Raw genomic sequence first — 24,442 nt, 5'->3', positions numbered from 1 at the left:
CTTGAGTGCTCTAAGATCATTGGCTATGTGTCTGAAAATAATTATGTGTCAAAGATGTCACATGAAGCAGTCTGCTTTTGCTACATGCTCAGCCCTGTTTTTAGTCTAGTTTTGTATTTCTACTCTAGTCTAGACTCTAGTCTAGTTGTGTATTAAACCTTTTCTCTTCTTGTTCCCTAACATGCCTTATCTTTCCAACTGCCTGCAGCTGCCCAGCTGCAGTTTCAGAACTTTTACCTCTTCTGATAAACTTTCTTTTCACAAATTCCTGAGCTTGCATTCATTTCAATCTGTGTTCTCTGTTAATGTTTGAAATTCAGTCAGTTCTGGTGCACTGATATGGCCGTCCCTTTCCCATAATTTTCATGGAAATTCTTATTTTCTAATGGGTATTTTCCCTTCCCTTTTGAGCTGTTGGGGTACTGTGCTTCATTTCAGAAGTCCAATGTGATGATATGTTTTCCAGAATGAGGCAGCACTTGATGTGTTTTCTAACATTTTCCTGCTTCCAGAGATAGAGGGAGACTGAACAGGATGACCCATATGAGTTCTGTAATATGTATCTTTTCATAACATAATGCTTTCCATTATCTCGGATAGCTGAAGAATTTAACACCTTTCCTTCAGATACTGCTGTGACTCTACTTTGGGGAAAGTATTGTCATATTTGAATGCCTTTATTTTTAATAATGTTTCTGAGCAATGACTAGATTTAAAACACTGTCTGAGGCTGTTAGTCACTTTGAATTCTTGCTAAAAGTCATTGGGAATTGGAAACTTAACCTTGTAGTGAAGATACTAGTCTTTGCCTATGATGGGCATTCAGATCTGTAGTTTCTTTTGATACTTACTGTAGGCACAGCACAGACATGGATCTTGAATGTGTAGGGTCCTGTTAAATTTGCTGTGTTTGCTAGCTGTTGTATCTAAATACTGCTTTTTATTTCCTGCTCTAGAATTGAAACAGTATGAATGAAGGGAAAATGAGCAGAAGGAAAGCTTTTCTCTGTTTTTTTCAGCCTGCAGATAAACTTTCAATCAAGAGTTGCTGCAATTTGCTGCCTAGCCTGTCATTGTATTTTTCACAGCATCATTAATTTTCTCTCCTCCTTCCCTTCCAATTTCATTGCTGCTCTTTAGCTGTTAGAATTATTTCTCCTTGTATACGTGCAAGTATGTGAATCTAGCCAAAAAAAAAGAAAGAAGAAAGAGCTAGGACTTGCGTTGTCTCACTGCCCTCTAGGGCCTACAGTTTGAAAAAAAGTCTTTTGTGCTCATAGTTCTGAAAGTACAAAACCTTCAGATTTTGTTTGAAAACTTTCCTTGGACATTCTGTAAAATGCAGGATCAGTATGCAATATCACATATGTAAGTATTTTGGCCATCCCTCTGAACGAGTCTATCAGGCCACAGCCCACAGTCTGGTTTAACAAATGCCTGAGGCATGCTTGTAACTTTTTCATTTGCTTTGTGCCCATTATATTGTAAAGTTGCATTAAATTGACTCAACACTGAGGCTAACTTTTAAATATGTATCCTTTCTTCCCAGCCATACATGCCAAACTTTTTGACTAAACTTCATGTCTTTCAAAATACAGTTAGTTTTGGGGGGTTGGGATCTAATACTATTTTGCAAGATTTTCCTCTGGTAAACTGAAGCCCGATGAGACAAAACATGCCAATATTTTAGGAGAGTTCTGTCATCATGGGAATGATTGCATAGTCTTGCATGGTCCATATACTTTATCAGTTACAGGGATAGACAGGACGTTTCACTTTTTGTCACAGTAATCTCAGACATAATTTTTAGATTTTCAGCTAACTACTACAGAAGAAGCAGCTACAAAGGCAAAGTGGCAGAGGATTATGGGTTCAAATTATGAAATAGTGGTAGGTAAACTTTGATTACTATTATTAAATGCCCATTGGTCTGTCCACCTATTATGTTGCTAACATACTGGTAGAATTATGTTTGTATTATATTTGTTCCTGTATTTATAAAAATCATATATATGCTCCTTAATCTGTTGAGATTATTATTATAAATTTTGAATATAGATATATATTTTTCTGTGTTGATTTTAGCAAAATAATTACAGACTTCTTAGGTTACTGTGTTTATGAGTATTTTCACAGATTTCCTAGCTTCAAGAGGATAAATGTGTATTAGAGGAAAAGTATTTAAGGTCGACTTCAAAGCTCCCTTCGTTAGCCAGAATTTGGAGCTAGTGCTTGAAACTTCCTACCCATTCTGCATACTGAATGAATTGTTTGATGTAATGATCTAAATAACGCATAGAACATTTACTGTAGATACAGTTGAAAAGCAGTATCTGAGTTTAGAACTTTATTTCAAAATTATATGCCAGAGCTGTAGTCTCTGCAGAAGTACATATTATTAGATACATTGTTGTCATATACAGTTCTCACTTGTTTATGCTGAAGTGGTAAGTGATCAAAGTTTCAGTTTTTACCTGACTGTCCTCATTACACATGACAATATTTCTAGTTTCTCACTTCTGGAATATTCACCTCATTATATGTAAATTGAAATGGAAAGTAACTGGTATGGCTGTAAATATGTCAAAAGTAACTGTTTCTTAATCTTATTTTAGGTGGCTGTAGTTAACAAATTTAGTGAAAGCAGTGGATTAGGGATAAGCCTTGAAGCTACAGTGGGACATCATTTCATCAGATCTGTGTTACCAGAGGGGCCAGTTGGACAAAGCGGCAAGCTGTTCAGTGGAGACGAGCTGCTGGAAGTAAGAAAAAATACTACTTAATCTGCGTTCAGTAAGATTTTTGAGCAGTGACTTGCTTCTCACAGGTGGTGACTTTGGGAATGTAGCACATGTAACTTGCATACCAGCTGTAAGCAGGAGTGCTTGAGCCATCACTTCATATGTACTTACGTATATTTATGTGAATGCATATGCTTACATGCATTTCTTGGCTGATAGCAGATTTTTCAGATACAGTTCAAGGTCACCAGAAAAGAATACCTAGCAAAAATATTAAGATTTAATAGGAATATCCCTACACAGTGAAGGGACTGAACACCTATTTACTCTTCTAAATCTTTTTCTTAGAAATAAGATGTGAATTTCTTTCACATGAATGAAAGCAGGATGAAGTGACAGAGTATGTGGTGTTAGTAGGGTGCTGTCATGCAATTTGAGACTATCCATTCAGTTCAAAATGTATCTTGGTGCTGATTCTGAGTACCAGATTGTGTGAAAATTAAGGGTTGACAATGTCCATTAGCATCCTTTTTGTGGGTTGTGGGTTTTTTTTTTTTTTTTTTTTTTTTAGATTAGGTGATTAATGAGTTGGTGGGGTTTTTTACCCTTTTTTGTTCATTGTACTTTTAAACACTGTGTGTACTTCTAAATACTGTGTGTTCTTTATTTATTGAGGTGAATGATATCTCTTTGCTTGGAGAAAACCACAAGGATGTGGTCAGTATCTTGAAAGAGCTGCCTATTAAGGTGACAATGGTGTGCTGTCGTCCAGTAGCTACCCATATCACTCACCCAGAAGTACTGGAGAGTCTAAGTCTATCTGAGGTTCAGCTCACAGAAAAGGTATTTTGCCTTAAAAAAAATCACAGAAAATAACTGTTTCCTTGAGAAAAAAACATATAAAGTTCTTGTACAAGATTAGAAATACATTTTAATATTTTAGGACTTGGAACCAGATAAATAGAAAAAGGCAATTTATGTTCATCAACCATACTTTAGGCCACCAGAAGATGTCAATCCTGGTAGGTCTGGGATGTGGGTCTATTTACCCAAGTACTTCTCTTCTGCAGGTGGGCGTGGATTTACGGCAAACTCAACTGTGTGTTCTTTACAATCTGAATATATTTAATCTGATTTTGAACTTTGCTTTCTGGGTTTGTGTTGTGCAGAACTGTGTGTGCATTCACGAGCAGACACACTTCTGTCAGAAGTGCAAAGCTCTGGGCAGCCTGATGTACTAAAGATGTAGGAATCGCCTGCAGTATAGTTTACAAAGCAATAGCATTTGTATGAAAAGAGACGCTGTTAATTCTGAGTTCTGGGCAAGCACCAAATTCAGTTTATAGTTTCTAATCTTTTCTATGAAACCAAGGGAAGTGAAGAACATATATACATGTGTATGTATGTGAGTGTGTGTGTATTTTTTTTTTAAATGTTCTGACTCCTGTCAGTGCTATATTTAGAGTGAGGCATATTTTTAGACATACCATTTAATAACCAATATTTCCTGTATGTTTAAATACATGCGTTAAGAGGATTTCTGAAGTTTTTAGTTTGACAGACATTACATTTTGGAAATATTTTGTTACAAGGATATGTGAATTCTGTGCTAGGTTTTTCAGACTCATTTGGTAACTGCTGAGTGTTTGCGTTTTCTCTGTGTTTAGAGACATATCAGTTACTTTTTACCTTGTTCTTTTTGTACAGAGTTTTGTCTCTGCAGATTCACAAACATTTACACTTCACTGGTAACATTCACTGTTTTTCTCAGACTCATGTAGAACTTGGATTCATTGGCTCCTCAGACACAGAGGGAACAACTTTGGAAATAGCCGATGAGGGTCAGAGTACAGAAGAGATGCAAAGCTCGTCTTTGGCGATGTGGGAAGCAGAAGTACAGTGCATTGAGCTAGAAAAAGGAAGTACAGGACTTGGATTTAGCATACTGGACTACCAGGTAACTTTGGCACTTCTTTCTTTAAGTAGAGGACAAAATACTTTGTATTGGTTGGATCTTGTAATATGATCTAAATAGGTATTTTAAAGGTAAATGTTAATGGAAACTAAGCAATACAGTAAAGCTAAATGGATATTACTACTGGTAGGCATCCCACTAGCTACGTTACTTATTCCTCTTACCGTATTAAGACTACAGGTTCTAATGATAATGGTAATACTGGTCCAGAAAAATAGATAATCTGTAATATACTAGGGTCTTCAGAAAGCTCACCTTCTAGTGCCCCAGAGCAATGAATGATGTAGTTAGAATATTCAGGCATTTAGCTATGTATTTTGCACCTGCAGTGAGGTGCTTAGGGCAAGATCCAATAAAGGACTTAGGTGCTTAAAGCAGGATTTATTAACATCCAGAACTGCAATTCTGAAATCCCTTGCTTAGCTGCTGTCTGTTCAGGATGTGCCTAAATGCCCCTATTCATTTTGTGTTTGACTTCAGAATTTCTGGGTCTCTCAAGCCGTGATTCTTGGTGTGTCCTGATGAACAGCTCAATGCCTGCGTCCTACCTGCTTTTGGTCAGGATCCTAGAACAAATGTTCCTCCCGTTTCCAGTTGTCACAGTGGATCATTTTTAATCTGACATCAAGTAATTTCTCCCTACAGTCAGTACAGGTTTTTGTCTAGCTGTTTGGTGGCGCTGCAGGACCCAGTCTCTTCCCAGCTCTCTGCTGGATCTTGTCACTAAGAGTATATGCATTTGCATCTGGAGGTGACTTATGGGTGGAAATTATGCCCACAGGGCACTTAGAATTAATCTAAGCCTCAGTAGTATTTTGCATTTGCATACTGATAAAGGTGAAGGGCAGTGTAGTTTAATAATCTGAAGGATAAAGGCACAGTCAAGTATCTGAATTATGAAACAGTGATTACGTTTTAGTGTGTTACTCATGATGCTCTACAGTAAGACACCATAGCTGAGCCTGAGTATTTGGAGTCCATGTCAGCACAAAGTAAGGCATGTTTTTGTTTCAGCCTCTTCTGTAGCACTGACAAACGGTGATTGCCTATGTGGTTAGTTACTGAATTTTATGGATAGTAATACTGGAGGGTTGTGGGAAGTACTTTAAATAGTTTTACATATTTTGCAAATGTGAGTTTGTTTATATCCTGCAGCTCTAGTCAGCTTTCTGAAACTTACCTTTTCTTTGATGTTATAACATTTGTGATGTGTCCTATGTTCTCTCCTTTGACATGTGGTTAAAACATTTCAGTTTGTCGCTGAAGTTTTTGCTTCTATCTAAGACACTGATGTCTAAGATTGCACAGCTGTATTCCCAAACCATTGAGTGTAAGGGAGGATGAAGTCTGCAATGCTGTCATTGCAGTAGGAGGTGTTTGAATTTCTGATGTGTAATTACTCATTACAGTATGAACAGCACTCTGCGATTTAGCAGTATTTTATGCTGAGGATATATGATGGGACATCACCTAGAAAGGAGTAATAATTTTCACATTTAAGAATTAAAAATAGGTGAAAGTCTAAATGTATGAGCAGTACGGACAGCAGGGTACATTCCTGTTGAGGGCTTCATCTGGAGCAGAGCTCCAAATTTTTTAGTAACACTACTCTCTTGGGTTATTAAAAGCTCATGCATAAAAATTAGCCTCTCGGGACATAAAAGAGTAAATAAAATGAAATGTTTTTATTGTTTTTATTTAATTAGGATCCCGTTGATCCAGCAAACACAGTAATTGTGATTCGCTCATTAGTTCCTGGGGGTGTGGCCGAGCAAGATGGCAGACTTCTTCCTGGAGATCGACTTATGTTTGTCAATGATATCAACTTGGAAAATGGCAGCCTGGAGGAAGCGGTACAAGCACTGAAAGGAGCCCCAACAGGAACAGTTAAAATAGGAGTTGCCAAACCACTGCCTGTAAGGATTTGGGGATTTGATGGGTACTTTGTATGCATGTTGTATGCTCTGGGGCACAGCTGGGTGGCTCAAAACATTCAGAAACTGTCCTTAACAGATTCTTGTATCTCCTCGCATGTAGGAGTGACCTGTGTAGTGAATGACTGGTGTAGTGATTGCAGGGCCTAGCACACCTGTTTTGCATCTGAGAAAACAGTCAAGCATCTTGCAACCAGCACAGTCTTTCAGGGCTGCAAGTTGCCAGGCGTAATTTTGTACACTTTACAAGATTCTCTTGAGTGTGTGAGATGGAGACATAAAGTCATTTTTATGGAATTTGCCTGGAATTTGCCTATTCCTTTCCTTTGCAAGGTATAGTACATACGCAGTCTTTGTATTTAGACTGCACATTTTATGTTTAAACAGTGATGAGTAGTCTTCAGTTCATATACCTCAAACTGGTTATTTTAGCATAGCCATAAATAATTTCAGGCTTGGTTCTAGAGGGTAGTCTGTAATAATTAGAAGAATGAGGTTGAAGGAGACCTAGGGTTACAGAGATAGTGTATCAGTAAGGATGCTAGTGGACTAGTGTCCCTGGTGTGTTAAATTCAAATCAGTAGAATGGCATCAGTTCATACATACAAAGAAGATACCTTTCACTATATTTGTAAGCCCAAGTGCAGTCTTCGGGGTTCATTTTTACTTTTCATGAAGTGATAATCTTGTAAACCTTGTGCATACAGATAGCAATTTTTCATTCTTAGTAGATCTTTGTGGAGAGGGTGGGAGGGAATGGCTAATGTTTAAATTACTAGAAACTTTGCTTTTCATAGTAAGAGGGTACTTTTTTAACTTGCTTTGTTAAATTCATTTTTTTGTAGTGGAGAGTGTGTTACACGCTAAAATGTCTTGCAAATCAGCATTTTCATTCTTTAGAAGATGTCATTCTAAAAGTGAAAATGTGTGAGGGCTTTGTTTCTGTTCCCAGAAGTTTGTAAACATTTGCACTTTAATATTTCATGTGTTACGCTTGCCAATTAATTAAAGATTGTGAATAATCACTGGTTTTTTTTGCAGTACTGGATGAATGCACCTAACATCAAATTATGTTGCAAAAACCTACTGGTTTATAGTCAGGATGATGTTTTGTCCTCTTGAGGCTGTTCTGCCTGTCAGATACAATCTCAAAACACACAGTGGATGCGGTCTTCCTGCCTGCTAACAAGATTACTTTGTGGATAGCAAGGCTATAAAGGCCTCTGCTGTTAAGCTCTTTCCTTGGTGGCAGCTCTGATGGCAGTTTTAGTATACATTTAATAACAGCAGAAATGGAAAATGAATTTAGACTAAGTTATGGGCTCTGTGGTATTGCTGGATAGGCCTTTTTCATTACTTGAGGATGTAAAATGGGATGCAAAGCAGAATCAATTCAGGTAGATTTGAAAACAAATAGTTGTATCTTTACCTATCCAACACTGTGACTGTGATTGAAATGAACTCTTTGCTGCATTTGGAATTCATTTGCCTCTCTAAAGCCTCACACATAATGCACTCTGCATGCCCTGTGTCCTGGCCACTCATCCAACTCAGAGCTTCGTTCTTTCTGCAGCTTTCACCAGAGGAGGGCTATGTCTCTGCTAAGGAAGATTGCTTTTTCTACACTGCCCAGTCACTTGAGGAGGAGGGGCCAGCTGATGCAGCCCTCTTCCATGCTGAGCTGGCTCTGGTTAGTGGCCCAACTTACCAAAGATTTCTTAAGCCTTTGCGTTTTGTAATGAAAGGGGTTGTTTTGTCACTGTTCATGCCTTTTTTTTTTAGTGTTTACTGTCACCTTACTCATCCACCATAGTTGGGATGGATCCCCACATGGTAGAATCTGGCATCTGGAGATTTTGGCTGTTTGCATGAGCTGTGAATCTGGCCTATCATATGTTAGTTGCTGGGAAAAAAGTATTTTGCAAAGATTTTCAAAAGTGCATGGCTACCCACTTCTCCTTGCATGCACTGAATATCCCTTTGAAAATCTCACCTTGTGTAGAGAAGTGTTCGTGTGCTTATTTTGTAAGTAAATCTCTTCACCTATATCAGTGCTACGTCACTGCTATTATAATACATCACTTCTCTCCCTTGAAAAGTTTTTGAAACTCTCTTTTTGCATGTAAGCCAGTCTTACAAGGAATGCTGTCTGTCTTCAAAAGCTGCCAACGCTTCCTCCTAATAGTGTTCTTTAGACTTCAGCATCAATCAGTGATTATGAGATTTGAAAGGTCAAACGGTGTTACTTGTACAAACAATGCAGCTTACCTGAGCTTTCAGTGCCTTACATAGCCTAGAAGTTACCAATAAAAACTGAAATAAAAAAGACAAAGGAAATAGGACTCTAAAAAAAAAAAACCAAAAACCACCCAACCAAAAGCCAAACAACCAGAATATAAATATATTTCAGGAGTCTCTTCTCATGTTTATTTGTACTGATCAAGGTCTGATGTTGAAGTTATTTGGCCCTCATTTTCTGGGAACATGAGTAGGGAAGTAGTTTCTACTAAACACCAGAACTTAATTCATGAGAAAAAAATGAAAATCAAACAAAAACCTGAAATGTATCCTTCCAAGGCAAAAATCTCTGAATTACTGATTCCAGTATGTTTGCTGTTTTTTCACATTTGCAAATGACGAGATGGTTTTAATAACTTGCTTTTAAACAAGACTCCCTGTTTTTTCTTCTTCAGTTTGTTACCTTGGTACAGTAGTTAGATAATAGTATTTGCCTTACTCTATTCAGTGAGGAGTATGAAGAAGCCAGGTTATATATCCTGTATATAAATGTGTAAATACCCTTTAATTAAAGACGTGTTGAAAAGATCAGATTAAAACTTAAGTATTTAAAAATTTTACTTCTATCTGTGATTCATATAAAAAATTGTGAAAGAACAATGAAAATGAATGGCCAATAATAATATGGTTAAATTGTCAACTCTGTGAACTGTCTAAATGTGCAAAATATGGAATTGATTGTGCAGGCACCCAGTTAAAGATGTGTTTGCAGAGTGCACTCATGAAATACTGTTTTCTATAGATAAATCTACACTTAGATTCTACAGGTCTGTCCCTGTTTTTCACCTTTTTCAGGGCATAGCTTTTGTAACACTAGTCTGCATTTTGCAGAGGATGGGCTGAGAGTAAGTTACACCAAATGAGCAGTTTGAATTAGCTGTTAAGTATTTATGGTTGAGACAATAAGAAAATGGATCATTTGTACCCCAAAAAGGAATCAATATGTTCAATCACTGCAGATTGTTGCTTTTGCTGTTGTTAATCTGACATAATGGATTCATAATATGATTAACCATAGAGTCTGAAAAACAACAGTTAGGTCCCATCTCTGCAGATGGGTGCACTTGGCTGCTTCATACAAGTTTATGGTATGGTCGTGGCTCTGAACTCACTGATTAGTTTTGTTAGCGTACACTGTTTTCTTGAGCTCTGCCAGGGCAGATTGAATTATGATCAAAGTGGGGTATATGAAGCACCATAAATAAAGTCTTTTAGGACTTAATTTTATTCTAGTATTTGAAAGTATATGAGTCTTGGAAAAAAAAAGGCAAAAAGTACTGCCCATGTCCATGTCTGGAACTTCTAAAAAAATTTTGTTATGTGAGATAGCAGAATTGTTCATATTAATCTCGTTATCAGATATAACATAGTTTGGAGATAATAAAATATCATGTCATGAATTTTTCTTATAAATATATTGGAAAACATTGGAGTTTCCAGAAGATTATTTTCTGTACCCCTTTAAAAACAACTGAACCTATGAAGCTGGTGGAGGGAACATTCCTGACATTCCTTACAGGTGGCACTAAATGAAACTCATTATTTTTTCAGTGCTAATTCTTGTAAAAGAAAACTGAAAAAAAGGCCCTGAAAAAATCATAATATTGATGCCAGGCAGTACAGCAGACTTCTCCTAACACCTCGTACTCCTATTGACAGGCATGAGCCTGCCTCAGCCCTGCAACTCATTCCATTTGAGAGTCTCAATTTACTTGATATTCATTCTTTGCAACCTCTGAAACTGTAGTAACATGAATTGTAACTGGAAGCACAGTTTTTTCCTACCATGCTGTGCAAATATAACTTCAATGTAAAACATGGAGTGGAAAAAAAGGAAGGAAAGTGTCAGTCAGTATGTAGCAGCTGAGGTACATGCGTTAAGGATTTATGTGATCTGAAGCTAAGAGATAGCCTGGCTAATTGAATTGCTTTTGTTGTTAGGTGGACTCCAGCGAGGCAGATCTAGCAGATGAGTCCACCTTTGAATCGCAGTATTTGCCAGAGAGTGACGTCTTTCAGGCTTCAATGATAGCTCTGCATGGCAGTGCCTGTAGCAGTGAGCTGGACTACAGCTTCGCTCTTCCATTGTCAACTCCCAAGGTAAAAAGGAGGATGGTTTTATTGATGACAAACTTTGATTATACGTGTGAAAAGACTGTGTTATTAGATATAAATGTTTTATGTCATCCTGGTTCAAACTGCACAATTTGTTACCAGATTAAAGTGCAGTTTTGTTTAGGGTAGTGCTGGTGTCTTTCAGACTTCTGTGTTGAAGAGAGAGGCAGCTAGAAGGTTGAAAACTTGGCTTTGTGTTTTGTATAGCCAGATAAAAGTATGGTGAGCTGTTTGTAGCGTTAAAGCTGCGGTGAACAGTCTACTACAAGAACTGAATTGTTACTACTTCAGAGTATAGTAAAGAGTGGTAACACAAAATAACTGCATTGTTCTACTATATTTTAGGTATGAAAAGCAAGAGTAAGTTTTCCTCGTAAGCTTTGATTTTATGCCTCATTGTTAGTAAGCTAATTCATTTACTGTGTTCTTGAATGAAATATTCATAAGGATACTGTAATTAAAAGTAAATAGGTATATATGAAACCTCTGCTAATAATTTCTGTTTAAAAGTCACTAAAAGAAGATAAGTTCTTTAAGAGTATTACAAAGATGAGTATCTTTTTTCTTGCTGGTCACATACCAATAATGACTCGCTTTTATCAGAGTTGGTATTTTGTTTCTCTCCGTGGTTTTTCACGCTCTTTTCTTCTTGGCTTAAATCTATAGATTTATCTCGCTAATCCAAAGTCTTCCAAGTCATTTCTCCTAGCAGTCATCTTCGAAAGAAACATTGTACGGATTTCTTTCAGGGTTTGCATTGTGCTCTTGAATACAGTAGCTGCTGCTTTTTTCCTCCACACCTGAGCTCCTTTTATCCCTTCTGGAATATTCTAAGCCCTTATGAGGCACTAGTTGGAAAGCTGAATTCATCTTCTAATGGTTTCTCCTTATCCACAGAAGAGCACATCTCTGCTGTGACAGTGGGACAGATTGCATTAACTCTGTAATTGTTACTTAAATGGATTATGCATTTTGCATGCTGAGAAGCATTTTATGAGTTAGAGGCTGGATTTACATTATATATCGTGTTGAGGCTCTAGAAAGTCTTAAGTTATTTTCAACATTAACTTAAAGATGACTTCGGTTTACGTGGTTTTTTAAAAGATTATGGTACTGACTTTTTGGTGTTCTTCTCTGTGCACCAGTATGAAGTTTTCATCCAGTAACATTTTATACTCTGCAGTTACAAGTGACTTCCAAAGTAAATATAATGAGAAAATTTGTTCATAAAAGAAGACTTTTGAAGCAAGTGAAATGCAGCAAAAATGAAAAAAGTTACTATTCGATGCTATGAGGCATGCAGAAGTATTCAAACTATTTCTGACTGCAGGGCAGTTGGCAGGTTCTGAATGCCTTTGGTGTCACTTTTAAAACAGGTGATGAAAAAATGCTTAAAGTCAAAGTAATGCAAATGCTCTAATGAGGCCACATGTTGCTGTAGTTACAAATCCCTGAAATCATGTTTGTCTTCCAAAATTAGAGCATTGGCTTTTCTGTAAGTGAAACAAAAATAAAAATGGGCATATGATGCAACTCTAATATGTATATATGGCATATGGAATAAATATTGAGTATGATCTGGGTCTTATTTTCACTGATTTGAAAATGGATACAAAACAGACTTAAAAGCAGATTTCCCAGCTGTCTTTGAAACCTTATGGAATAATTTGAATAGATTATAGTCCTGGTGTTCTGTTCTTCAAAAGGAAGGAAATTATTTCATTGATTGCATCATGCAGATTAGTTGTATTTAGGCTTTGCTCAATTATCTTCTCAGATGTTACTTAAACCACTTATTTACAGGTGAACCTTTTTTGATGATTATCTGGGAACAGATCTTTCATGTATACATTTCATGAAAGATGAGAAAAACTAAATTCTAAGGCCCTTGATACAAAATGTTGCAAAATATCTCAAAATCATGGGAAACATGTTTTCCCCACTTTTTGGAAAAGAAATAGGAGAATTAATAGGACCAGTGAATAATAGCTAAGACAGATAGAGGCAGGCATTCCTCTGACTGTATTTACTAAATTTCAGAGAAAATCCCTCATATTGCTACAGAGTCTCTAAGTCCTTGATTATCTTTCCAATATCTGTTGGCCTACATGTTTTTAAAATCACTTACTGTGAAAGCTCAGCTGGAGAATATTTGAAGATTTTTTTTTTTAGAAGGTTGTGATTATTGAAATCCCTTAAATATTTGAAATACAGTATCTTGGAATCTTAAAAATCTAAACAAACTTTGTGTACAGAACTTAATCCTAGTACTGCAGTTGTAATCAATACATTTGCAATAAGTACAACTGCTGAGCTTCTGTAACTGCATCATTGTATTTCATTGTTGTCACACTTCAAAACCTCCATATTCATTTTTTGCTGAGATTTGACTGAGTTTTCTCTTTTCCCTCTTTGTGTGGAAGGTATATCTAAATATGTTTCTGTTGTCCCTCAAACAGGGTTCATTACCTGCTGTGCAAAAGCCAATCTCACACACAGAGCCAAGATACCAGTTTATTCTATAGTTGTGCAAAGATGGGTGCTAGGGGGGTTAAATCCACAAAGCTAGCACACCACACAAAGGAACTGCAGCCTATTTATCCTATTACATGATTAGTAAAAACTCATCTAAGTTTACACTCATTGGTCTGTAATTACCATTCCACCTGCTATTGATTAGTTATATTTAAATTGGCCTCACTTGCTGTGTAAATTAGTGTGCATGCTGGGGAGCGGGGAAGTTTTTCAGTCTTAATGAATTGAGTCAGTGATCACTATCTCCCCCTGCCACCTTTACCTCTCCCCTGGTTTCCACAGATTTTTGCTGACTTCATGTTTCTTGGGGAATCATCCAGCCTCTGGCATCTTCTGGGGCAGGATGCTCACCTCTTATTGGTCTTTATCTCCTCTTTAATGGTGAAGTCGTTAACAAGGCCTGGATCATATCAGTTTTACACAGTAGAGCCACATAGTATCGGGCTTACACAATGGAGCCAGCCATTAGTGGTCCTTGTGCTTGATGAGAAACGTTTGTATGGGCTACAAGGCTACATTTCTGCTCAGATAAATGGATGATTTGATTGCATGCTTATTGTCTGAGCTTCTTGAAATTGCTCTTTGCTTGCTAAGTGTTTTGAAAGTAAGATCTTGGTCTTGCAAAGTTCCTCCACCTGAGAAAGACAATTGGATGCTTTAATTTTAATAACTTGCTGGAGTTATGTCTAGTTTGAGAATGTGTGAGTAGATGTTTGCTGAAGTTAGTGGAGAGTCATTGATGAGTACCAAATTAGAATTCTGCCTTCAGCAGTAACTTAATTGCATTGATTTCTGGTATTTTAAAACAGAAGAAATTGCCTGAGGAATCAAGTAAAATTTACAGTAAAATGCTTGTAGGCATCTGCTGAAGACACTGATGCTACCACAAATATGTTTAAATTCTGTGAGATTAGCTTCTGTTTAAGATTTTAGTGTGAAATGTACTTTTTAATTATACTACAAAAAATGTTGATTGTTTATTGTCTCCTGTGTTTAACAGTCTGTTGGAGAGGAATGTTCAAATGCTACAGCTGCTTTCTGTGTATTTGACGAGAATCTATACAACATGGATCTGAATCAGAGAGTGAGAGAGCAAAAGTCTGTAGTGGGTAATAGCCTGGAAACTGCAACTGATTTTACTGAAAAGGATCTTCTGCCTCTGGATATTTCGGATATCAACCAAAATGAAAGTGAAAACAGAGCAACGTGGCCTGGATCTCAGACAACAGCAGAAATTGCACGAAGTACAAGCCTTGCTGCTAGCCTGCAGCTTGATCCCAGTGGAAAAGTAAAGATTTTATTATTTTTTTAAAAATAATAATTAAAGAAATATACAGAAAGGCCATGTTATACTATAGAATCTCCTACAGAAGTTGACAATGGCCAATAGCTGTGTATGATTCTTTGATTATGAACGTCCATCAGATGTGGTAGCTCCCATCAAAACTTATGGATTTAGACCTATCCAAAACAGGAGATAATTTAAGGCATCAAGACAGTCATCACCCAGAGACTGGCTATACAGGGGTATATAAAGGCTGCTCGTACCTCATAGCAGTAGATGCTGCTGGACCACAGTGTACCTGCTGGGCAAGCCAGGGGGCTTTCTTGTTACCTGTTAATCTTCACAGAGGTGTGGGCTCAAGGAGGAGGTGCACAGCTGGAAACCAGATCTAGGAAGCCAAGGGGGAGTGGTGTGAAAGTCTTGCCATCCTGGTGTTTGTGTAAGCCTGTGCAGTTTGGCTCACAAACTGGCCTGTGATGCCACAGTGTGCAAACATAATATTCCTTTACATGACAGTCGCTGTGATGTGGGTTTCTTTTTTCTTCTATTCAGTGATTTATTAAGAAATTCTTAGAAGAGCTGCAATTTCTTACAAGATTTGTTACTTTAGCATTGGCAGATTGTCAGATATCTGTGGTGAATGAGTTTGAGAGCCCTTGAATTCATCACACTAATTTTAAGAGCGTAACTGATGTCCGTAAATTAAAAACATACTTTGTGGTAGATTTGCTATATTACCTGAATGAAAACGGAAACCTCATGTATGTCAGTTTGATCTTTGATGGACTGACTTTACCAATGTGTCTGTACTACAAGGAATCTGTATTAATTATGCACCTATTTTTAGTATGAGATAAGATGAGTCAGTATTACAATCGTATTTTTATCTCTGTATTCTGAACTGATAATATTTTCTCTTGTGTTAGGATCAAGTGATTTTAATGGAAAAGAGGTGCCCAGTATCTTTGGAGGGAAGTTCCACAGCCCCAAATTCAGTCAAAAACATTTATGAGAAGACTATCACTATCGCAAAAGGCAATTCAAGTCTAGGTAAGGTAGCTAACATTTTTTGTAACCTGTTCAGGATCATGGCTTTATGTTTTTCTCATATGTTTTCTGTTTTATTAGTAAAGACTAAACATTTTTCTTTTAGTGCTGATTTGCGGAAACAGACTCTACAACTCAGTTATAAAGCAGTCATGCTTATTCTGGCGCCTGGGTGCAAGGGGATTTCTCCACAAAGCTTGCACTCCCCAGCACATTTTACCAGAAACTTATAGAGTGTGGATGTACATATTCATTGGATTACATAACACAAACATACATATGCATGAGTAAGGCTGGGTTAGTTCTAGAGGCTGGTGTCAGCAGTTTATGTTCTCTTTGCGCCTGCGCATTGCTTCCTGGGGGGGCATCTTCAGGGGTCTTTGGGAGGCAGGCTCGTAGTCTTTCTCACCTTGTACTTTTCCTCGGAGCATGCGCAGATTCTCTTAGCCAATTTCTTGAACAACAAGAGTGGTTTCAGCTGGTTTACTCAGTCTATCTTATCTAAAAGTACCAGTGTATCAATTTCTACCATCCATATATAGCTATCTATCCATTACAAAGACTAATCTAGTTAGAACCCATCTGCTTTCCAAGGACAAGAAACATATTTTTGCTGAACATAGTAATTCTTGTTAAGTTTCCACAGAAAACTGCTTTGTTTTGATGAACACAGTAGCAGTAGCCCTTGGTAAGCTTCCACAGAACAGTCAAGGCAAGCAGGATTATTAAGCAATATTCAGAAATCGTTATAAGTTGCTATAAGTAAATAAGTTGCAAAGTAGGTGATCATTTCCTTGTATCAGTGGGGAAAGCATAATAGGATATTGGTCCTTTGCTGCTTTTACCCTCTTTGACTGTGATGTCAGTGGATCAATTTGCTGTGACTATGAACACAAAAGTAAAGTGTCAGTCTCACTGAGATTTTTTTTTTTTTTGCCTGTAAAGGAGTTTAGTCATTCCTAAAAGTTAATATAACAATTTTAATACACTGTTTTTTAATATCTATATGTTTATATAATATAGTGGAAAAACGAGATATAGCCAAGGAATGCTGTAGAAAAACACTTTGGTCATAAAGCTGCAGACTAGACTTTCAAATGCATGTGAACACAAAATGATCTTGCTTTCTGATGATGGTGAAAAGGTTTCATTCCTGAGCATTCTGACTAGAGGCATATTTTGGAGTGAATAGGCACAACAACTGGAAATGTTTTTCAGTGTTGTCCTCTGGTCTCTGGTGCAGCCCTGGGCAGTGTGAGGGGAAGCACGGGGATAGCATCCTGCCAGGCCAGTGCCCAGAGCCAATGCATGGGAGACTTTGTGGTGGGAGGCAGTGGTGCTCCCCTCCCAGTGTGTTTCATTTGCTTTGGTTTAGGTTCCTAGTGCCATTTCTTCCAGCCAACTGCATGTCCTTGAAGACTCTCTGGTGTTGGTAGCAAAGGAGTTTGTGTGGGCACTGGCTGTTTTTAGTGACTCCGCAAATGCTTTAGAATTTGTTGTCCACAGAAAGCACTTTGAAAGCAGCCCATGGGCCCCTTGTTCATAAACAGCTACCACTGGAGACTCCCTTGCTGTGCAGAGGTGGATAGGGTGATGTGATGCTGTAATTCAGTGAGCACTTCCACTTGGAATAAATTGCCCTCAGCCATGACTGAGTGCTCAGTCTGGCCCATATCACCTTCTCCTTCATGATACAGCCAGCCTCCAAACTGGATTGGGAACTGATCTGTTTTAAAATCGGCCTCCCCAAAATACAAAGCTGTAGGCAAGGCTGATGTAGGTATAAGTTTTGACTTTCATTGTTACGAGGTGCTTGGATAACTCCTGCCTTTACTAGCCTCATTGCCAGGCTGTACAAAGTGCAGGTCACAGTGCAGTTCCAGGCATTTGGATTTTGTTAAAAAACCTTTGTTTCCAATAACCTCTTAACTCAGTGAAACAGTGTTTTTCATGTATGTCTATGAGTATTTTAAGTGCAGTGAACATACAGAACAAATTTCATGTCAAGTGTGATACAGCATGAAAATACAAACTTGGGGTAGGGTGCATGTGTGCAGACTTTATATGCATAAAAAATAAGACTAGCCTCTCTTGTATACATACTACGAATGTGAATAATGCTTTCTTCTGGCTTTTGACTGTAGTCTTTGTCTTCCAATCTGTGTGTGCTCTGGCCTGGGAAGCTGCCTGGGCACAGTGACCAATTTACACACATGACTGCACTGCTATTAACTTTCATTTTTACAAAAGGAGCTAAATCAAGAGCTGTGAATGATGTTGAAAGCTGCAGCTGCATCAATTATTTCAGTTGAGAACTGGCACTTCTTTTTTCCTTTTAAATGATGTCACCCATAGCTTGCAGCAGCTCTTCAAATCCAGCCACAGCTGGAGCTCTAACCTTTTCATTGTGATTTTTAAAAGGTAAGAGGATGGAGCACCCACATGCAAGAAGAGATGAAAAGCCCTTGTCCTGTGTGATTCATTTGGCAACTTGACAGTGACATTTGCATTTTTAACCTGAAACTGTAGCTGTCCAAAGTGTGACATCAGCCTTGCAGATCCATTGTAATAAGAATGTCAGCATAGAAACCCAGGGTGATGTTTTTCTAAAGTGCTGTTACACTAGTCTCGGTAATACTACTGTTTGTTACTGGCTTAACCAAGCAGCAAAGTTAGGTTCAGAATTTCAAACCACATTTCAGCTGTTTCCTTGGCAGTTTGCTTTTTTGTGCACAGTGCCTGTATTCTGGTGGAGACTGCTCTGTTGCAGAGTTGTGTTTACATTCAGATCTGACTGAGTAAGCTGTGTGAGCAGATCTGTCATGAGATGGTTGTTCAAAGGAGTATGTGAGTGTAAATGCTGGGGCATTCACCCCAGGACATTACCTGTAAGTGCCATTTGTGATGTGCTCAACATTGTAATGTTATGAATCTGAGGGGTAGGTGACAAGCAGTTTACCTCTTCTTTTCCTAATAGCAAGGCAGTACATCAGTGGCATTGCATGTCTGTATCACAAGTCTGATACACCCATGTTTAAATTATGCCTGACCATAGCTGACATCATTACCTGGCAATTCATAAATACAAATCTCCAGTCGATGGTAACACCATATTCTTTCATCGGTTTAATATAAAGTGCCATCATAAAGATGGGTTTTGCAGTTTTTCCAAAAGGTAAACCTTGGTTTCCATATACCAAACTAGGGAGGTGCATGTATTCCTGTGTCTAAGAAGCCTATTGGGCAGTTCCTTACTAGTCAGAGCCACCTTCTCATACTTTAGAGTCCTATGCTGATCTCAGCTACAAGTGGGTGAGAGGAGCCAACACTCTTAAGTGATTTTTATTTTCTGGAAGGTGTCCTAAAAAGCACAAATTAGTATCTGGATTAGTGTTGTTCTTTAAATGGCTACAGTATTTTATTTTTGTCTCTGAGAAGGATATATAGGCCGATGTTTGTATGGTTTGGCTGAGTCTGGGTAGCCTGGGACTTGCAGCTGCCTTCTAAACTCTGTTCAGCCAGTCTGTCTCTCAAGGTCTAAGGTAACAGAGTAGAGTGTTCAGTCACTTGTCTTTTGTAGCCGTGTTTGTATAAAATGGTTAGAGCTTTTTCATAGTCAGTGTCATTCGAGGTTTTGCTCTGGGTAGCTATCATTTTCCTTGCACTCACAGTCTGGACAACAAGGTAGGAGCTTGCAAACACAGAACTGCACTCCCAGTGCTTGCTAGCCTGACATTTACCTGCAAAACCAGGAGAACACATAGTTGGGTAGTCACTGCCTCCTTCTCCAGTGGATATTCCTCTATAAGGCACTCTTACTTCAGTGGCTTCATCTTGTTAGTAAAGGAAAACTTCCATGTTAGCACACAAAAAAGAATAAAAAGGAGTTTGACAGTATTAAAAAGTGTTCTGGCCCTTCAGCTACTTTTCCATTGCCTTAGTGAAGAACAGGTTTTCCTCGAGCTGTCATCAGGGTTGATATCATGAGCACCAACTGCCCCGAGAATAAGTGACAACTCATGCATGTAAGAACAGTCACAAAGACCTGTGAAGCCCAGCACCACAAGTCTGCATGGGGGAAAATGGGGAAGAAGACTGCTGTGAAAAGAAAGTGGAGTTAAATGGTGTATATAAACACTGAAAAGTAGTGTCCTGTTGTGCCACAAGTGGGATCGTGGTGTAACTCAAGTAGTCAACTGTATCCATCAGTAGTGTGCAGGCTCTCACAGAAGTGAGGATGCCCTTCTGGGCCTAAGCGATGGCCCACCTAGGAGAGCAGAAAGACAGCCACTATCTCAGTGGGATCTGATTCAGGCTTTCTGTTGAAAATAAGCGTGTGGTTGTATTGGCCCTGTGCTCCTAATTAACTATTTAATTATTTCACCTCCTTTCCAAAGAGACCCATCATAAATGAAACTGAAATGTGTATAAACTCCATGAACCATCCAGAAGCGTGGTAAATTTGACTGGTTTAGAAGCAATTTGATTACCTTTTTTGTTTATTTTCTGCTTAAATTTTCAACTGACTTCGTTTTTTTATATTGAACATGGTATGTGAAGTGACACAAGGTAAAGTAACGATACTGTGATTGTGATTTGTAACTGCTGTCTCCTGTTGGAAGGAAGGAAGTGCAAGGCGGAGTAAGGGCAATGTTTATAGGCTTGCTGACACTGGCAGGTCAGCTGGCTGGCTTTTACCTTCCTTGCCCCAGGTTACATTTCTTTTTCTTGGCACTCAGAGCTGGGGCTCAAAGATATTCTGTTTCATGTGTTTTTCACTATAGGGATGACGGTAAGTTCCAATAAAGATGGCTCAGGAATGATAGTCCGCAGCGTCATCCATGGAGGCTCGATAAGTCGTGATGGACGGATTGGTGTGGGGGACTGCATCCTCTCCATTAATGAAGAGACAACCACTAACTTAACCAATGCACAAGCCCGGGCTATGCTAAGGAGGCATTCGCTCATTGGACCGGATATAAAGTAGGTAAAGCTAGATGGTAAATTGTGGTGGGAAGAGGCTAACAATCAAAATTTCATATTTATGCAGGTATTCTAAATGAAAATTTTGTTTGGTTTTACAACATGAATTTACCTTTAAGTTACAGCTTCAGATGGATAATTCACCTTCAGATTACAGCTTCGTGGGTTTGAAAGATAAAATCACTTGTGTGAGAGGCTTTGGATGTTCTTAGGAAAGTTATTACTATCTTCAGTAATCATCATCATTACTGCCCTGCCTGGTTTTATTGAAGGAATGGGATTAGTTAGAGTTTTGCATTCATAGTATGACTTTTCTAAAGAAAGTAATGATTTCCTCAAGGTGTTTCTCAAATGTGGACTGTCCTGGCCATTGCACAAGTGATTTCATTTGATGGAGATCTTTGTAATGGATTTTCGTTTGAGCTGCCAGTCAGAAAGTATGACACATGATGTTAATACAGAAAAGTAACACTTAAAACATTTTCAGTACATCTGTGACAAACAGCAGAAACAATCTGTTTTGTGAAGTCACAAATTATTAGTACGTATGAAACAGCTGTTGCTCTGGTGCATAAATATCTGCTCTTAGGAGTACTACTTTAAACTTGTAGTAATTAATACAAGTTTTGAAAAATCCACTTGTTGATGAGACAGTTTCTTCTTAAGTTCATTCAATTTAAAGAATGTTAACCTTCCCTTAAAGTACAATTCTTTCTAGATGTCATGGTTGTGAAGTTAACTTTGCCTGCATGCACCATCTAGAAATGAGGGAGTTTCTAATCTTGTGGATGGTGCTCTAGACACACCAATGCTGGGTTTACAGCTCTAAAATTTTAGTAGCTGTTTTTCTCAAACCCATACTGACATGCATTGGGTCAGGTCTGCAAAAGGGATTAATAGAGCTGCTGGTAGTAGAAGCCTCTACTTATTTAAGAGGGTGACCTTGAAAAGGATATCTGAGTCCCTGTGCAGTTCCAGGTAACTGGTTTCTGTCAGTTCAAAATGGACTGCAGGGTGTTCTGTTCTTTCCCAGAAGTATTCTAACTGTGAAGGGACCTGGCATTTTGTGAACAGATGGGAACATCTTCACTGTAAGCGGTAGATTTAATTGTCTGACTCATAGCTGTCATACATTTAGGATTATGATTTAATGTAAGCTTGTTTAAATAATGGGATATGCTCATATAATGTATTACATTCTTGTCAATGCTGTCATGAATACGAGCAAGTCAGTGTTGATTAAATGTGACATTGATTATTATTGTAGGCTTTCAAACTGTATTATAATTCCGACTGCCACTGCTGAAATTAGTTGGTGTGTGCGCATGCATGTGTGTGTACGTCTGCTTAGATACACAAATGCTACAGCACTGTTCTTCTGTGAGGAGTCTTATTAGTGCTGTAGTTATGTGATCAAACACAGATGTGTTTGCTATTTGTGCTTATCGTTTTATAGCTGCTGCATTTTACACTATGTGACTATAAGTTTTGTAGTCTTAGTCTTTTGCAGATATGTCAGAAATACCAAATCTTGTCTTAGATATGAATACTCAGGTTTTCCAGAGAAAAGCGCATCATCCCCTTTTTGAAAGATCTCACAGAAAAGGGGCAGTTGCTATTCATATTCTTACTAAAGATTTTTGTCTTTCATTTTATATTTATGTTCTTTGGTGCATTCCCATTATAAAGTGAAGCAGGCGTATGTACCTCAAAACTGAAAGACCAAATCACTCGGTAGCTTCTAAAGGAGTCTTGCAAGAATAAGGACAATATTTTTGGGCCTATGTAGTTTTGATACAAAACTGTTCAGCTTAATTAAACTTTTCTGTAATTTTTACTTTCAGAAGCAGTATAGGATCCCAGAAAAATATGATACAATCATGTGGGTAAAGTCCCAAATAAGAAATTTGGAGATAGGGAGCATTAATCTCATGATAGTTCTTGTTTGCTGAGAGGTATACACAGCTATATAGATGTCATCTCAGAGCCATTTCGGTGGACCCCTTTGCAGGATTTGTGATTGTTATGAAGGCTCTCAAATAAACCACCAACCACCAAAAATGAAAAATTTATTATTAACAGTTAACTAGCTCTCCGTAAATTACAGGTTCGAATGTCTGTGAGAGGAGAACAAAACAACTTTCTAGGGTTTAACGGCAACCCAAAACACAGAACAAAGCCCCACTCCCTAGGTTAACGGCAACCCAAAACGCTCTATCACTCACCTAACAAGTGAGGGCTCTCAACCTTGAGGAGCTGCTCAGGGCAGCGTCGTGACCCAAGTCACCTCGAGGAGTTTCCTTGGGCGGCATCTCAACCCAAGGGGAGAGTCCTCAATCTCAGCATGCTTCTCCAGGGGACAAGCTCCAAATGGCTCCCCCAGGGGACTCCATTTATACCCAAGCTAAATCTGACCTGTAGTCAGTAGCGGCTCCCATTGGCCAAAGGCCCCAATTACCGCGAAGCCATGAGAACAAAGGCAGTCAGGAGCTGCTACGCTTCAGCAGCCAAGAAGCTCTGTTTTCATTGGGCAGATGCACCTGCCACAATCCACCCTGTGACTACAGTCATGATTCAACTGGTTTCCTTGAAGTGGTGGTGCAGTCACCTCTTGCCTCCAAGGTTAAAAGGGAGCGCGGTCTCGGTGAGTCTCCATACTTGTGGATTGTCATCCCTAGATGATTATACAATCAAATCTTAAAAAAACCCCACCAATCCTTCAACCGTACAATGTATTACACTCAAAATTGAAGGAAGCTGATTAACCTTTCTAACAAGGAAGATTCAAACATATCCAATTAATCAATTAATGCTTAATGTAGCAACAATTGCCTCAAGTCTCTTGCCACTTTCTTCATTTTTTGACCTAAAGTGACATTAACACAATAGCACCAGGTTCAATCACATTCTTCTAAATGCTGCCAGTTTCACAAGATTCATTCACCACCACGTTGTCATCCAAGTCTTGATTGTCCATATGGATCCCCATGGCCAAGCAGGATGCCGGTCATCTGTTCCTCCAAGATCCTAACAAAAAAACAGAACTAGGCCTCGGATCAGAACCCGGGCATCAAGTTAAAAATTGTAATTATCTATTGGGCATTAATATGGTGAGTTTTTCCACCTTTCCATAAGGCTTCCCAAGCATGTTGACAATGCCCATTAGCCTGAGGATAGTATGTGGTGTGCAAGCCCACTGTATTCCTTGTGTGCCCACTCCTGGACCACCCTGGCAGTAAAGTGGCTCCTGTTACCTGATTAAATTGATTTGGGTGTTTCCTTCACTATCTGCCGTGTGTGGCAATAATGATCTCACTGCACACAGCGCTTCCTCGCAGTTTCTCACTGTCCGACTCCCACTGGGCGGGGGGTGTGTGTGTGTGTGTGTTTCCAGGGCTCTTAACCCCTTCTCTGGGCGTGGTTTTAGCGAGCTTTTGAGCCAGTGCATGGCAAGCAATTGTCGGGGAGTGCTGATATCCCAGGCCAGGACATGCAAATGTAAACTGCATGCTGTCCCACGTGGGAGCAA

At 38.6% G+C, this 24,442-nt stretch overlaps 1 protein-coding gene across 21 annotated transcripts in view; it reads left to right on the top strand.

Annotated features, from left to right (window-relative positions):
• MPDZ (multiple PDZ domain crumbs cell polarity complex component) overlaps positions 1–24,442 on the top strand; it is a 97,095-nt gene that overhangs the window by 31,490 nt on the left and 41,163 nt on the right. For 19 of the 21 annotated variants that reach the window (XM_074811825.1, XM_074811824.1, XM_074811838.1 and 16 more), the window contains 10 exons: positions 1,811–1,890; positions 2,616–2,762; positions 3,417–3,584; positions 4,513–4,698; positions 6,423–6,632; positions 8,224–8,340; positions 10,890–11,048; positions 14,599–14,886; positions 15,810–15,933; positions 20,715–20,913. In XM_074811825.1, coding sequence (XP_074667926.1) covers positions 1,811–1,890; positions 2,616–2,762; positions 3,417–3,584; positions 4,513–4,698; positions 6,423–6,632; positions 8,224–8,340; positions 10,890–11,048; positions 14,599–14,886; positions 15,810–15,933; positions 20,715–20,913 — 1,678 coding nt within the window. The remainder of the gene's footprint in view (positions 1–1,810; positions 1,891–2,615; positions 2,763–3,416; positions 3,585–4,512; positions 4,699–6,422; positions 6,633–8,223; positions 8,341–10,889; positions 11,049–14,598; positions 14,887–15,809; positions 15,934–20,714; positions 20,914–24,442) is intronic. The other 2 variants (XM_074811836.1, XM_074811840.1) reach the window with 2 other exon arrangements.

Source organism: Strix aluco, chromosome Z, assembly GCF_031877795.1.
Source record: "Strix aluco isolate bStrAlu1 chromosome Z, bStrAlu1.hap1, whole genome shotgun sequence".
Lineage (NCBI taxonomy): Eukaryota > Metazoa > Chordata > Aves > Strigiformes > Strigidae > Strix > Strix aluco.
The sequence above is the reverse complement of the archived record's forward strand: the minus strand, read 5'-3'. Positions and strand labels throughout refer to the sequence as shown.